The sequence below is a fragment of the Myodes glareolus genome, chromosome 2 (genome assembly GCF_982192425.1).
Source record: "Myodes glareolus chromosome 2, mMyoGla1.1, whole genome shotgun sequence".
Taxonomy (NCBI): Eukaryota; Metazoa; Chordata; class Mammalia; order Rodentia; family Cricetidae; genus Myodes; species Myodes glareolus.
The window spans coordinates 63167729-63185058 of record NC_142027.1 but is presented as its reverse complement, the minus strand read 5'-3'; the positions used below and the strand labels follow the sequence as shown (position 1 = coordinate 63185058).

At 36.0% G+C, this 17330-nt stretch overlaps 1 protein-coding gene across 7 annotated transcripts in view; it reads right to left on the bottom strand.

Annotated features, from left to right (window-relative positions):
• Senp7 (SUMO specific peptidase 7) overlaps positions 1-17330 on the bottom strand; it is a 115532-nt gene that overhangs the window by 8957 nt on the left and 89245 nt on the right. For all 7 annotated transcript variants that reach the window (XM_087900824.1, XM_087900825.1, XM_087900830.1 and 4 more), the window contains 6 exons: positions 16266-16299; positions 13349-13528; positions 9533-9795; positions 7697-7830; positions 6135-6251; positions 3688-3810 (listed from right to left, as the gene is read on the bottom strand). In XM_087900824.1, coding sequence (XP_087756950.1) covers positions 3688-3810; positions 6135-6251; positions 7697-7830; positions 9533-9795; positions 13349-13528; positions 16266-16299 — 851 coding nt within the window. The remainder of the gene's footprint in view (positions 1-3687; positions 3811-6134; positions 6252-7696; positions 7831-9532; positions 9796-13348; positions 13529-16265; positions 16300-17330) is intronic.

Here is a 17330-nt window from a genome sequence, read left to right as displayed (position 1 = left end):
TATCTTGAATTTTAAAAGATAAACTTCATCTCCCTTCATTTCACACATAAAGAAATTACAGGACAAGGCTAAGAGCACCCACTGATTCTCATCCATTTCCTTTCAGTTCTTCAGCAGATAGTTGTTCGCTTCCAAAGAACAAATAATGAAAATAACCTGAGCTCATCTGAAACAAATTTATAATTTAAGGGAGGTAAACAAAAATACACAAGAAATAACTAAAATACAATGTCAAAAAAGGCACAAAGAGTTTTATATTAAATCACCTAGAATAGCCACTTTGAACACACACACACACACACACACACACACGTTATGCTTTTTTTAAAAAAAAAAACCATTGGGGGAATTATAGCAAAACAATTTTGGATGTTAAAAAAAAATCTACAAAGAAAATGGGCCGGGGGGGGCAGAAAGGAGAGCAGAAGGGAAGGAGGAAGAGGAGAGAAGGGGAGAGCAGAGGAGAACCTGAGGGGATGGGATAGTCGAGATGGAGGAAGGACAGAGAAGAGAGCAAGGAAAGAGAAATCTTGATTGAAGGAGCCATTATGGGGTTAGCAAGAAACCTGGGTCTAGAGAAATTCCCAGGAATCCACAAGGATGACCCCAGCTAAGACCTTAAGAAATAGTGAACAGCCATAGCCACACTGATGAATATCTTGCATGTCACCATAGAACCTTCATCTGGCGATGGATGGAGATAGAGACAGAGACCCACAGTGGAGCACTGGACTTAGCTCCCAAGGTCCAAATGAGGAGCAGAAGGAGAAAGAACATGAGCAAGGAAGTCAGGACCATGAGGGGTGTGTCCACCCCCTGAGACGGTGGGACTGTTCTAATGGGAGCTCACCAAGGCCAGCTGGACTGGGACTGATGGAGCATGTGATCAAAATGGACACTCTGAATGTGGCTGGCAATGAAGGCTGACTGAGAAGCCAAGGCCAATGGCACTAGGTTTTGATTCTAATGCATGAACTGACTTTGTGGGAGCCTGGTTTGTTTGGATGCTCACCTTTATAGACTTGGATGGAGGGGGAAAGACCTTGGACTTCCCACTGGCAGTAGCACCAGGATTTATCCCTACTGCTTGTACTGGCTTTTTTGGAACCCATTCTCTTTGGATGGATACCTTGTTCAGTCTAGACATAGAAGGGAGGGCCTTGGACCTTCCCCAAGGCAATGTGCCTTACTCTCTCTGAGGAATGGATGGGGGTGGGAAGGTGGAGGGAATGGGAGGACGGGAGGGAGTGTGAACTGGAATTGGTATGTAAAATGAAAAGAAGATAATTCGTTTTCTTTTTTAAAAAAATAAAATAAAGAGAAGAGGAGAGAAAAAGAAAAGAGAAGAGGAAGAGGAAGAGGAAGAGGAAGAGGAAGAGGAAGAGGAAGAGAAGAGAAGAGAAGAGAAGAGAAGAGAAGAGAAGAGAAGAGAAGAGAAGAGAAGAGAAGAGAGGAAACTTAAAGTAGCACAAAGGAGATTTCTGAGTTCTGGCTCTGTGCCTCAGAAAGAAGTCTTCAATCTCTATGTACTATATATCAAGTAATATAGGAAACACACATCTTTGTCTCACCATGTTCATCTGAAAAACATCTAACCATATGAGTAAACATTAGGACTAAGAAAGAGTTCAGAATGCACTGAAAAGATATTACAGATTAAACACCATATGAAAAACTAATTGTTATAAGTAAAATAATCAGAAGTTATGCTTATTGAATGATTTCATTTTAACTCAATCAATAATTATGAAAATTAGAAACAATTACTTCAACTAGTATCAAACTATTAACCTGTTTTACATCTGAAAACATTACAGGTGGAACACCTAGTTTGCTTTGTTATGCTGATGTTTAGTAGGCTTCATATTTAAGGTAACCTAATTTGAGAATATATCAGACATAGAATGAAGCAAGGATAATAGGAGAAAATACAAAGAACGGGAGCTGGTGAGGTGGCTCAGTGGATAGAAGACTCTAGAGTAGAAGGAGAGAATTAGCTCCTGAAATGACCTCCATCCACACACACGTGTATGCACACATTCACACAATACACTAAATAAAAATATGAAGGCTTCATATGGTACAACATAGAGCTCTTACTGTGAAATACAAGGGCTAGAAGAGACTTCAGAAGAAAATATGGAAGGGCTAAACATTTCTGAAAACTGACACAAAGTAGGTTGACTATAGATGAGCAGATGTTGTGAAAAAAGTTTAGGGAGAATAGAAAAATGCCAAACTTGCATAGTAATGAGTATGTATGTCATTTATCCTATAGTTGGCTTAACACTAGTAATTTGGGCCTTTTGTAATGAAGTGATACTAAAATGTTCTTCTCTTACTGCACTACTTTAGATTATGTCTTTTAAAAATGAGTTTGTAGGGACTGCTACTCCCTAGCTATTTGTCCTTTTCTAAATATCCGATCCTTAATTAGCCCAGTTTTTTTTTTCATCTAAAGAATTAGAATAAGGGTTGGAGAAATGGCTCAGAGCACTGGCTGCTCTTCCAGAGGACCTGGGTTCCAAATCCCAGCACCCAAATAGCAGCTCACAACTGTGTGGAATTGCAGTTCCAGGGTATCTGATGCCCTCTTCTGACCTCCAAGGGCACTGACATATACAGACATATATATAGACGAAGAACTGGAATATACTACATGGGTCCTATGTATCTAAAAGCAATGCAATATGAAGAATAAAAGAAATGAATAAAACAATGAAAGACAGATGTTTAAAAAATAAAAATAAAAACTCTGGGATCTATTCATTGGGTTCTAATACAGATTGCTGGGCATGGGGCAAGGGTTTGTAAACTATCTGAGTTTCTACTATCTAATAAATAGTAACCACCTCTTCATTTTTGCCTAGTCCTAACCACTGCTCAATAGCTTTAATTCCTAATCAAGACATAGTTTTTAAAAAATACTGAGTAGAGAAATTTAGCAAAATTGTACAAATAAGAATGGTTTTCATATTATACTAACTTAATGAAAAGTAGCATGTCAGCAAGAAGCTAACCAGAAAAACAAACAAACCACAGCCCTACATCTTTGTAACAGAATATAACGCAGGAAAGTACACATTTTTAAGAGGCCAGTGAGGCATTCAGAGATTAACACAGCAGGCACTGCTCTAGTCTAGGGTGGACAGCAAAGAAAGCAGCAGTGCCCCCTAGTGGAAGTTAAAGGGCCAGCAGCCATGTCCAGTAAGAGATACATGCACATCAAAAGTAAAAAACGGTAGGGAAGAAATAGTCTGGCTTTTCATTCCTTGCTCTCTTAACTTCGAGTATCCGCACTGGAAATGCAGCCGGCAAGAACCAGCCTTACACCATCTCCCTCTTACAGAGCGAACAGTGAAAGGATAAGAAATGGTTCTCCCAGCTGACAAACCAGGGACCTGCAAAACTGTTAATATGCTTGCTCTTGGGGTTAGACAATGAAGACACTTCACTCGGAGCATGAAAATAGCAGTCTCCTTTACCTTAAAACTTAAGAGAGAGCTGGCTCAGTTGATTGCCGCACCTGCTGCCAAGCCTGGTGACTTTAGCTCAATCCCCAGGCTTCATATGATAGGAGAGAATAGACTCTCTCTCTCAAATTGTATCCAAACCGTCACATGCATGATACACACATATGCACACAATAAATTCCTTTAAAACCTTAATTACATTAGACTGACTTACGAGAGATCTGGATTATCTTCTGTTAAATTATTTTCCTTTCTGGTCAAACATTTATAGAAAAAGCTACTAAAAATGTGACTTCGTTCAACAAGTTCATCTGAAGCCTTCTCCAGTAGCAGATACCTGTAAAGGAGCAAGTCCACAAAGTAAACTCTGTTTAGATTTTACTCATTTTCTTCAGTTACCTTTTATAAACTAAAAATTACTGTTATACCCAGCTAAATTCAAAGAAATTTTTGCATTTTCCAGCTTCTCTTTTAGTTATTTCTTGCCTTTCAAAACTATCACTTAAAGTAGAAACTGCACACTTATTTAATAAGTATTTACCAAGTTCCTAACATGTATTAAGCGGCACATTTACACAGGATACACAGTAGAAGGGAAGTATCTGCAACCTAAAGAAGTAAAAATAGAAGGAAATGTTGACTAAATAATCACGTGAATGTGATTGATGTAAAACTATGACCTATATACGTCTAGAAAACATTTAGTAACTGGAATATCCCTGGCTTAATTTCTTCATCTACTTACATAACAAAATAATTCTTCAGTGCCACTTTATAACTCAATCCCTTAGTGATTATATCTTTCGCAATCAAAATGTGCTGTTCTTAACACTATACTCAGTTTAATAGTTTAATGATTTCACACAGCTAAGGAGCTTAAGTATAAATTAGAGTACAGGAGAGAAAAAGGGTAGAGACAGAGAACTCAGCACAGCTAGCAGCTCCTGTATCTTCAGGGTAGCTCTGGGGTGTGTGTGTGTGTGTGTGTGTGTGTGTGTGTGTGTGTGTGTGTGTGTGTGTGTGTGTGTGTGTTGGGGTAAGGAGAGTATTCAAGTTAGAAAACAATACCCCAAAGTAAAAACAGGGAATTGGAGCCAGAATTCACCCAGACGAAGAATGGTATCTATTCTGCCACTAAAACTGGGCAGTGTCATAATTCATGACACAGGACTCAGTACTCAGGAGAGTCCCTCCTTGGTAATCGAAATCAGTTTGTTGGCCTTATTTTAGCAAGTGATAAGGATAACTATCTTTAAAACAAGATTTGAAATTACCAGACTACTTCCAGGTAATGTAACTGTGTCTGAAAAAACTGAAACATTTATAGAAACGCAACAACACTCAATCGTCAACAAAAATCATAAAGCATTCAAAGTTACAAAACATTACTCATAAAGAAAACTGTTCAGCAATGACAGCACACACCTTTAATCCCAGCACACGGGAAGCAAAGACAGGTGGATCTCTGCGAGTTTGAGACCAGCCTGCTCTACAGAGCGGGTTCCAGGACAGGCTCCAAAGCTACAGAGAAACCCTGTCTCAAAAAAGCAAAAAAAAACAAAAAAAAACAAAAAAAAAACAAAAAAACCCGACTTGTTGAATAGAAGAAGTTTCGGGAATAGCCATGAAAGCCCTTTAAACGTCCATGCAATCCAGGTGCAGGAGAACAGCTGAGGGCTAGAATTAAAGGCATTTGCCACCATTGCCCGGAAAGTTGACTTTTTTTTTTTAAAGTTTAAAATTTTACTGCAATCATGATGGATTTTCTAAATGACAGTTAACTGTTAGGATGCTTAATGGTGGTCGGAACACAGCCCAGAAATGGAGCCACGTGAAGAGCCATGTTTGTGAGAACACCCCAAGAAAACAAGAGTCTAGTGACCTGTTTCTTCAAACACACGGACTTGTTCTCGGAATGTGTTTTCATGCTTCTCCCAGGTAGAGCAGATGGGACTGAGTTTACTTCAGATTACTGATCATTGCTTGCTGTTGTTATTCAACTAAATGTTTAAACTAGCCTTTATATATTCTATGGAAAAGCAAGTTTTGCCACGTGTGGCTTGTCCTTGGGATTGTATACGCTTGACTTTTACTCAGGTGACCGTACAGACTGTCTGATGCTCTGAATAAAGCTGGCTGTTGCATGAGACGTTAGCCTGCCTCATTTATCAGCTCCATTCCTTAGGTCCTATCGCCTGCAGAGCACTGACGAAAGACAGATGAATAGAGTTGTTTCTTTTCCAGCCCCAAAGTATTTGGAATTTTGTAAATATGTCCTTCACCACAATACAGAGTGTTCAAAACGTACACATCAAAAAATCAACACATAAAAACTAAGTCGAAACAGCAAGCAATAACTCTTCTGACATGTGTAGTGTCTACAGATCGTGAGAGAATACAACTGAATTAGTCAACTTCAGTAAAATTCTGGTAGGCAAAATGCTTTCTGAATCTGAAATCTTGCCAAGTTACTCTTAACTAAAATTAAAAATAGTTCAGATACAGATACTTATTTTCAGGCAGGGGAACAGTTCAATAGCAGAGTTCTTTCTTAATACGCAAAAGGCTTTAGGTTCAATCCTGAGTACAACTGAAAAAAAGACGCTAAAAAAAACTTTTACAGTAAAACCTTTAAAACAAATGAGTTCATTATTTACTTACTTAAGATAAAAGTCAATGATTACATCGTTAAGAAATTCTCCTTCTTCTAAACACTCCAAATCTTCATTAGTTACTCCCAAGCCCCCCTTGGTAGGTGGTGGAGGATAAACAATCAACCTTTAAAAAATAAAAATAATTTAAAATTAAAGTATAATTTATTATATTATATAAAGTATACTTATATATAACATGTAATATAGTTATACATTATATACATTAATATAGCATTAATTAAGAAAGCTCTCATGAAACAGTTACTAGGCAGTAATATCTATAGCTAAACTTTATGCGCCTTTAATCCCAGCACTTATGGAGGCGGAGGCAGGTGATCTCTGTGAGGTTGAAGCCAGCATGGACTACAAAGTGCATTCCAGGACAGTATCCAAAGCTACAGAAAAACCATGGCTCAAAAAACCAAAATCTAAATAAATAAATAAATCAAACAGAACCAAAAAAACTTTATATGGTAAAATATAACATAACCGATTATAGTTTCCTACACTTTCATAAATCTCCTATGGTGCACTGGTCATTAGTTTTCCCTTTCCATTAACTCCTAGGGGCTAGTTCAGAAGACTGATGTCTAACACACACACGTCTAATCCAGTACTCAAAAACCACTCCCTCTTTCTGGTGGCCAGAGGTGGATAACAGAGAAGTAACCAGAAAGCATAGGGAACACACTTCCCCTAAGAAACCCAACAGAAAGTAAAGGAATCAATCAGAGCACGGCTGGAGAGCGGCAGAGGTCAAAGGACACCACGGAAGCAGGAAGAGGGAAAACCACAAGTGACTTCTAGGCTGTAACTCTGGAATTGTTAGGGCGCTATTCGATGAGCAAATGTAATAACTTAATTTTTAAAATTAATAAAATAAACAAAATTTAATAAAAATAATGTAATTATTTAATAAATTAATAAATAAATTTTATAAGGCTTATGCCAGAAAAATGTCATGAAACCAAGTGTCATCCACAGTAGGTTTCATCTTGATACCAAAGCACTTAAGCAAGAAAACTGAAAAATTTAAATCTAATTTGATAGTTTCTATGTAACCAGTGCCTTATCCTGTGCTTTCAACTGCTTTAAAAAAAGGAAGGGAATAAATACTCAAAGGTGGCATAAGTAATCTCCAATGCAGAGAATACTCTGCCTTCCCAGGTGCAGAAAACACATAAAAGCAGCACCTTTAAAAAGAGAACTTAAATAAACACCAAAGTACCAAAACTGAGAAATATTCTAATAAGCAAATTCATTTCTTTATCATGTAGTCATCTATAAGAGGCACAATTTCCAAAGCCATACATTGCTACTCCAAGATTTTCAATAAGTTCTTTAAGGTTTCCAAATATAATGAGTCATTTTTTCCATACAGACACAAAATGAAATTAAATGACACCTATTATTTTCATGATAATTTGTATTGCCTCAGAAAATTGTTTCCAACACTAGCTACGAGTACAAACTCAAACCATTTCAACAGATGATCTGCTTAAAAGTCACAGCCTAAGTGCAAGCAACCACTACAACCCTGCTACAGACAGGTCAGGACGCAGCTCCTACTTCTGAACGGGTCCAGTGTGCCTGATTTCTCGCCATTCTTCATCTGGATTTGAAGTAATAGAAAGTGAGTAGCAACCACTGCTTTGTTTCTGTAGGAAAGTGTAAGTAGGCTTGATAACATCTGAATTTGAGGGCTGGGAAAAAAAAGAGTACAGAAGAACAAGTATTAGTTTTGAAAACCACAGAGGTAAAATCTAGATTTATTACTGAAAAAACTATGACTAGAAGAAAGGTATATCAAAGGGTAACAACTACACTTTTAAAATACATATATAATCAAATGAAAAAGTTTACTTTTATCAAAAGATTTCATATACACTACAAGGGCTGAAGTTTAATCTAAAGTTCTACTTCCAGGTATGAGTTCCACAATTAAAGAAGAATTTAACTTTGTGGTTCAAAATAATCAAAAAAGGTAGATAAAATTAGGAAAAAATTAATTTTAAATTAAAGGAGACTGAACTCATACAATAACTGGTATTCTATTATTAAATGAAAAGTAATATATAAATTTGTATATGCAATATAACTAGACATTCTGCTTCACCCACCTCTATTACGGGCATCTATGGGCTTTTTGAGGAAAAGAGCCTTGGAACACACATATGTATGTATGTATGTATGTATGTATGTGTGTGTGTATGTATGTATGTATGTGTGTATGTGAATAAATGTGTTTGCCATAGCTACTTAGGAAATATTTTTCTTCTAGACATAACTGACAGTTATGCAAGTCACATATTACCAATCTACAAAAGGGCATAACCTATTTTTATTTATTTACCATTAACATTGTGCATACGTGGGTTTATGATGTATATGCATGGGCATGCATGTGCCACAGCATGTGTGTGGAAGCTGGTTCTTTCCTTCCAGCTTTCTATGAGTTCCAGAAACTTGCACAACCATTTCACTCAACAAGCTATCTGAAAGGTCCCCAAACGTAACAATTTTAATTACTATTGTTTTGAGATAACGTTGGACTTACAGAATGTTGAAAAAAGGAAAACTCTGTCTGTATCCTCCTAATCTTAATATCAGAAACCAGTAAAAATCTGACTATCAAAACTAAAAAGTAATACTGAGAGAATATCAGCTAAGGACTTTGGTCTGATTTCACTACTTTTCCTATTAATGTCCTTTTTCTATTTCGGGATCCCCTAATTCCTCAGCCTTTTCCTGCGTCAGCACCTGGTAGTTCAGAGAACAATGGCCATGTGTTTTATAGCTGGGTCCGTCTCCTCCTTTCACTAGCCACCAGATCTGGATTATACATTATGGGGACGCAGAAGTGGTCTGCGTGCTCGATGTGAGGGGCATGCCTTACTGGATACACTTGGCTCCAGTGACGTCTGCCAGGTCTCTCCACTACAGAGTACCACCTTTCATTTTCTAATCTAATGAAGATTGGGGTATGGGACTTGAGGCTATACACATGCTAGATCTCTGTAAGTTTTCACCCATTAAATTCATAATGTATTCGTGAAGCTGGCCAGTCAGCAACAATCATAAATACAGTGCTTTAGTTGTGACTTTGTATTTCCTTTATTTTTTTTTATAATTATTGAATTCTACTCAAAGCATTGTCCCCACCACTTACAATTCATTCAAGCTTTCACTCCATATCTGCTTCAGCACAGACCCAGAGATGTCTATGCTGCCCTTTGGATACCATCATCTCATCCTATTAGTGCTGATTCTGCTGAAGAAACTTTCCAGCTTTGACACTGGAAATTCATTTATGTTCTTGTATCCTTTTAACAAAACAGCATTTTTAAACAGTAGAACAATTTCTACCTCTCTACCCTCGGTCAGTTGTGTGAGTCATATGCTAACCTGAGATAGTGACTTCCTCCTTGTTTCTGTATCAGCAGCAACAGGGAAAGAGCAAGTTGAAGCACAGTAATAGTGAACGAAAGAGCTTTCTTTTGAAGAGATATCCTGAAACAAAGGAAATGCCTGAACCCAAGACAATGGATAAGAGAGTTCTGATTCTCCATTGGTCTTACTTATTTCCATCATAATATCTTTCAATTTCAGTTCTTCTTTTTGTGAAACGGAACTGTTTAACTCAAGGAAAATGAATTCACTGGCTTTTGCTATAAAAGAAAAAAAGAAATCAATTTTTATCAATACTTTTAAAAATACAACTGTAATTAATCTAATTGTGAATAACAGTAAGGGTTTTATTATTATTATTATTTTATTGAGCTCTACATTTTTCTCTGCTCCCCTCCCTAACTCTCCCCTCCCCAAGGGTTTTATGTAAAACCCAACCACATATTTTGTATGTTAAATAATAGCAGACAAGTTTAAATTCCAAAATAGGCAGCTGGAAATCAAAAACCCAAATTCACACTATTAGGCTCCTATTCTACTTCACAGAAATTAAAATTCCAAGTGATATTGACTGTACCTATCATTTAAAAAGCGCTAGTAAGTATTTGTCTATGAGTGTATAAATGAATGAACGATAATTAAACCGTTATTTATTTTAGTCTAGCCTCTGTCACAGATCCACCTATCATCTAGAAAACCATGCTGATTAAACACTTCCTTCCTTACTTAACCAACCACTTCAATAATGGTCACACACACACACACACACAAAAAATTATTATCCACCCAAGATTAGAAATAGCTCTTTATAATTCCACAGCCTCTTCTTATCTGATTATGAATTTCTCTATTGTGTGTAATCAGAACAGGAAACTATTACTTTTATGAGGATAAAATTTAACTCCCTTCAACATCTAGTATATATTTTAAAACAGGGGAGAACAAGATCAAAGAGGTTAGGACAAATATTAGTAACTTTAATTAATTCTAAACCTGATACCACTAGGAGTTGAAAAATAAACAAAGTTAGTACTTCAAGATACATATATGTAGCTATGTATGTGCTCTCAGAACACAAAAAAAGCACTCATCTCAAGTCTTAGAAGTCTGATATGTACATAAGCTGAACTTATTTATCAGAAACTAAGAAAGCATACATAATATAATAAAATCTATAATTTATTTAACTTGGTTATTAATTGTGTCACAATTTATAATAAAATAATGGGCAAAAAATCTCTTAGGAAATGTAACCATGGATAACGTAACTTACTCTAAAGTCACACCATAAATTAAGCCTTCACAAATACAAAAGAAATAAAATAATTTCTTGCATCAGATTACATGGCAAGATGAATAAAACCATAAATCCAGAGCAAGAGGGGGAAACTCAAATACTTGAAGACTGAATTCTTGTAATGACCAACCACTGGGTCACTAAAGAAATCAGGTAGGAATTTTTAAATTCCTAGAGTCATGAAATGGAAACACAACTTATCAGAACCATTGGGATACCGCAAAAGCAGTTCTAAGAGTTTACAGCTGTGAATCCTTACATCAGATTTCAGAAAAAAAAATCAGAGAGATATCAAATAAACAAGGCAATGGTGCATTCGAAAGCCTCAGAAAACAAGAACAAGCCAAACCAAAAAGAAGTAGGTGAAAAGAAGTAAGAGTTAGGGCAAACTTCATTAAGTAGACAGTAAAAGAACAGAACAAAGAATCAAGGAGAGTTGGGGCTTAGACAAAAAAGACTGGGCCTGGTGGGATGATTCAGGGGTAAAACAAGAAGGTTGCCACCAAGCCTGAAGACAGAGTTTTATCCCCAGGATCCACATGGTAAAAGAAGAGAAGTGACACTCAGAAGATGTCCTCCGACCTCCACACAGGCCTTGAGGCGCATGCGTGCATGGTGTGTGATCACGCATGCTCACGTGCACACACACACACACATAAATAAATAAATAAATGTTAAAAAAAAATTAAAGAAAAAAGTTCAGAAATATTTAACCTGATCAAAACAAAGAGAAGTCATAGATGAGTAAAATTAGATATGAAAAGGGAACCATTACAAAAGATATCAATGAAATCCAAGGGACCTTTATGGGATACTTTGAAAACATATTCTGAAACCCTGGAATTATCTAGAAGAAACAAGCAAATTTCTAGGTAAGTATGACCTGTCAAAGGTAATTCAAGAAGACATAATATTAAAAAAAAACAAGATCTATCACAAGCAACAAGGTTGAAGGCATATCCCGACAAAGAAAAGCATAGGGCCATTCAGATTCACTGCCCTATTCTTCCAGACCATTAAAAAAATAAGCAACACATTTCTGCCCTTCCAAAAAAACTTAAATTTGGTTCACAAAACCACATTAAGTAGCTCACAATCACCTAAAACTCGAAATCCAGGGGATCTGACACACTCTTTTGGCTTCCATGGGCACCTGCACAAAGTATATAAGCACACAGATAAACACACACACACATAGGGATGGAGGGAGAAAGGAAGGGAAAGAGGAATTAACACTGATGCTCCTCAGAGAATTCCAGAAAAGAATTCCACAAAAGAAAAAAGGAACACTACTTCAATGTACACAGCCAGGATCACTCTGGTATCAAAACCAAATAAGGGCACAATATGTAAGAAAACTATACACTAAATTTTCTAATAAACACAAACATAAAATCACTCAAACAAGTCCCTACAAATTGAATTCATGAATGTGCTGATAAAACTTCACATATCATGACCATGCTGATATTATTCCAAGGAGAAAAGGATGGTTCAACATATGCAAATCAATAACTGTAATACAAATACAATCAATAACTGTAATATAAATGCAATCAATAACTGTAATACAAATGTATAAATATATTAATGGTAGAAATCACAGATCATATTAATCAAGGCAGAAAAGGCTTTGACAAAAAAAAAACTCAACACCCTTTTGACTTGAAGAAACCAGTAATAAATAGAATATTCTTTAACACAATAAAAGTTACATATAACAATCCTATGCCTGAAACTATACTACATAGGAATACGGAAAGTATCCCTCAAATCAGAAACAAGGTTAGGGTGCTCTCTTCACTCTTGTCTGGCAAGGAAATGAAGTCTTACCTAGAGCAATAAGGCAAGAGAAAGAAATAAAAGTGATAATAACAGGAAAGGAAGAAGTCAAATTATCTTCATTTGCAGGTGATGTGATCTTATAATTTAAATATTTCACCCAAAAAATCTTAGATCTGATAAAAAACTCTCATCAAATGAATAGCACACAAAACCAACGTATGAAAACCAGTAACTTTTCTATACATTAATCATGCACCTGCCATGTACACATGGCATAAAAGCAGAAGCGGACTCTTTGGAGGTGGAAGGGGACAGCAGGGGAGGAAAGAAGAATGGGAAATGGAGCACAAATAAAAATAACATTAAATATGAAAATGTCATAATAAAACAATTGTTTTATATACTAAGTAAAACAGCTAATCAGAAAAGAAATACAACCATATAACCAAAATATAGTTTTAATAATACAAAAATGTTTTATCTTCAAAGTAGATATTATATAAGACTTTTCCATTTTTGGTGATAATTTTCCATAACTGAATAAAATTACCAGGCAAAATCAAGTGGATAAGTAAAATAATTTATCTAGTATTAATGGATAACATTTTAATTCAAGGAAATTAATTTCAATCCAATGAAATAAAGATAGTCTATTAAGTTATCATAGAAAACTTACTTCACACATAAGTTTTGAGGCTCTCCTGAAATTTAGAAATGATCTTTATACTCACATTGCTGGCTTAACATGGGGTTTTCTAGCTGGGTCTGAATCTCTTGAAGATACTTTGAGGAAACCCAAAGGAAGAGGATGGCATGGCTCCTCCCACTGTGATCATCGTCCTTGCTTTTCCATAACCCAAACCTCTTTAAATGAGAGGTGTCCACTGACAGCAAAACCTCATTCGTGGACACTGAAATAAATAAAGCAAGCAGTTTAGAAAGTGATCTATTTAGGAATATACCACCTCTGATACTCATTGATATGCTGTGTGTCTTAGTAAGAGTTTCTAGCTATGATGAAACACCATGACCAAAAGAAATTTGGGGAGGAATACGTGTGAAATTGCCAAAGGAAAATTTAATTAAATTATCATCTAAGAAATGATGAGAATGAAAGAAATAGCCTTCCCCAGGGAAGAACACACCAACGGGTTATCCAATATCAAATTGTCAGCCCTAAAAACTTACATACAAGTAACATTACAGAGACTAAACAAGTTTTAGTGATATATTTAGGAGTGTGTGTGTGTGTGTGTGTGTGTGTGTGTGTGTGTGTGTGTATTAAAGAAAAAGAGGCCATAAATTTGAAAGAGAGAAACGGGTGCATGAAAGTGGTTTAAAGGAGAAAAGAGGAGGAAATGATGTAATTTTATTATAAATTAAAAAATAAATAATAATAATTCATCTAAAAAAGAGGTGGACAGTAAAGAAATCATAACTTCTTGACACATGCTGAAAACGTGATATCATCCTCCACAGACTCCTGCCCAGCCACACTCACTGCTGCTCTATTCAAAACAGACAGCAATGAAAACAACATAAATGCCCTACAAACAGATAATGAAAGTATGTTACATATACATTACAGAATACTACTCAGCTGTGGAGAAATAAATAAATAAATCATGACTTTACAGGTAATTAGTCAGAACTAGAAAAGATAAATTGGATGAGGTAACCAGACTCAGAGAGAAAAAGGTAGCATGTTGTCTCTTATTGGAGGTTCCTAGCAGAAACTGGAGTTACTGCAGAAGCCAGGAAAGTAAAAAGGGATCATTTCGGGAGAGCATTAAGGAGCGGAAATGAAGTGAAGGGGAAAATGAGAAAAAGGGGGCTTCTAATTAGGGAGGGAGATAAATACAGAAAAAAGAAGGGGGTAAAATAACAGGGTGTCTGAAAGGTCATAAAGAATCATATTATTAACTACAATCTAAAAATATCTATAATACATAGTAAGTCTATGTATAAATATACGTATATGGTTTAAATGAAACTTTCCCATTGAGGCTGACAACGCTCCCTCCAAGACCCAAAGACCATCTACCAAAACCCAAACACCAGGGATGAGAAACCCTCTTCAGAGTTGTTCATCAGGGTCATCCAAGGTACTCCCAAATACTACAGGCTTCTGCTCGTAGCTGCTCCTGAGAGGTGGAAGGTAAGTCCATAGTGCTGAAGATACTATGCACATCAGACATAGGGCCCAAAGGCTCCTGAGTTGAACTGAAATGAATGCTTCCTCCCTGAGGACTAGCTTTCATGTACCAGAAGGCACCATGCAGGCTTCCAAACGGAGGCAACCAACAGTCTGACCCAGCTATGATGTATATGAACCACAGTGACTACCAGCATGGCACAATAATCTGAAGGCTGAAGCCGCGGCATGCAGACCCTGGTGGTAACCAACAGCTCTCAAAAAGGACTTAAGATTCTCACCAAGAGGGAAACCATGCTTGGATCTAGAAACCTAGCCAACCATGCAGAGCTACTGAAGTCACAGATCTTTGAGCAGAACCTGTAAGTACCACTGTCCCTAACTACGTTCATCTTTACACCCACAGAAAAGTGTCTTTCTTGCCACCCATCAAGGAAACTTCTCTTTGAAACAGACAGAGGCATTTCCAGAAAACCCACAACTGATCAAAACTACATTATTAACTGTGGATCCCAGTTCCAACTGATAGACATCTACAGCTCAGGGATCACTGCAGAAGATGGGGCAGAAAGACAGTAAGAGCCAGAACATTAGAGTTTGCTGTGGGGATGTGTCTCCTATGGATGTCAGAAGCTACATCCATGAAGTCTCACCAATATGATAAACATGAACAAGGAAAACAGTATATTACCTCTTAATAATTAGTTCTAAACAGACTAGTGTTTTCCAACAAGGGCTATTAAGTTATCGTGCGCCTTATATGTTCTCTGCAGTCAGTAGACTTATTACCACAGCAGTTCTCAATTCTGAACATGCAGGAGCTGAGGAACTGAAGTTGCTTCAGTAACATCTTTTGTGTCACCGTGAGGTTTCTTTTACTCTAGTTCATATCTGGTGTCATCTGTGCAAACATTTTTCTTCCTTGCTCTTTTTATTATTCACTTTCTAAAGAGAATTCTCCATCAGTTATTATTTTTCATCACTAATTACATTGGAAAATTTTTGTTTAGGAAGGAATAAGAAAATAGTCTATGTCTCTTTAACCTCTAGGCACATTTCCATCTGCTTTACTTAGATAAGATAGAGCATTAAAAAACCTCTCTGCCTATGCAAATATATGCTATATGCTTGTGTGCTTTTTTCCTTTAATTCTTATTGTAATCATTTTCGTGTACAGCAAAATACTTGTGCTGTCAAATTTTTATTTTTGTTAATCCTAAGAAATCATCAACAGTATTTTAGTATCATTTGATTTATACTCATTAAAATGATAATTAATATGTTCTTTTTGGTACAGTAAAACATTTGAAGGGGGTTTTTTTGGAACTGTAAATAATGTTAAGACCAAACATTAGTAAACTGCCTTCACTTTACTTAGTTTCTATACTGAAAAGTGCTGGTAAACTTGTGAAAAAATTTCAGAACTTTTTCTAATAAATTACTCTATACTCAAAATCATAGTGAAAAAATGTCATTAAGAGAAGGTAGCTTACCTTGAAATGGAATTTTAATATACTTCGTTGTGAACTAAAGAAAAAATATGAAACAAAAAATGAGTAAATGAGTTACTACTCCAAGTTTGTCTCTATTCAATTTTCTTAGTATTCAAGCATTTAGTACTATTCAATGTTTAGTAGTAAAAGTACTAAAGCATCAAAGCAAAGAACTATCTCAATGTAAAGATTTAGTCTGAAGGTTAAGAGTGTCGAACTGTATAAGTAACTTTACCCGAATACTCATTTATAAAAATTGGTAGCACCCTACTTTTCAAAAGTACGTTCTGAAATTCTAAGAAATAAGACAATGTCCAAAGAAATGTCAGGAGACCACATAGGGCAACTATTTCCAAAGAAGATAAGAATTCTCTTAGGGATTAACCAAACTCACAAGAGAACTGATCAAACAAAGAGGCCAATGTGCTATTTATTTGTAATGAGACATTAAAAATATCAGAAGATAGCTGTACCCCACTTGTTGGGGAAATTCTGTCTTGGAAAACTAACAGAACTCAGAAGATTGTTTCTACTACGCAGAGACAGAACAACAACAAACTCTTGTTCTACCAAAACCCACTTGGCAAAAATATGATGCTGATCTACATCTCTGTGTGGTTACTACAACACACAATCTGTTCCCAGCTAAATGTTAAAGCCTAGATAAGACAGTGATACTGTGTAAATCAGTTCTTGAAATAGTACATCTATTTGAAGAAGAATAAAGCTGACAGCAATGCTAATATATAATATCCTTCAATAGTCAAAGCAGCTCTCTGAACATCAGTGTACTTTGTAAACCTTTCTGATTATCACAAGTGTTAGCATTTTTTGAAAAAAAAACTTTATTTACTGCTGCACTCTCTAAAGAGACAAATGACCAACTAAAGAAAGCTGCTCTAATTTATATAACTTTCCATTATTAATTTCCTAATAAAGTTAAACAGTAACTATCAGAAGAGTAAGAAAATTAATTACAGTTAATATCTAACATAGTAAGTACTCTGATGTTTGAAAGACTAAACTTAATTATCTAATATATTTACTCGATAAAAAAAATTTCTT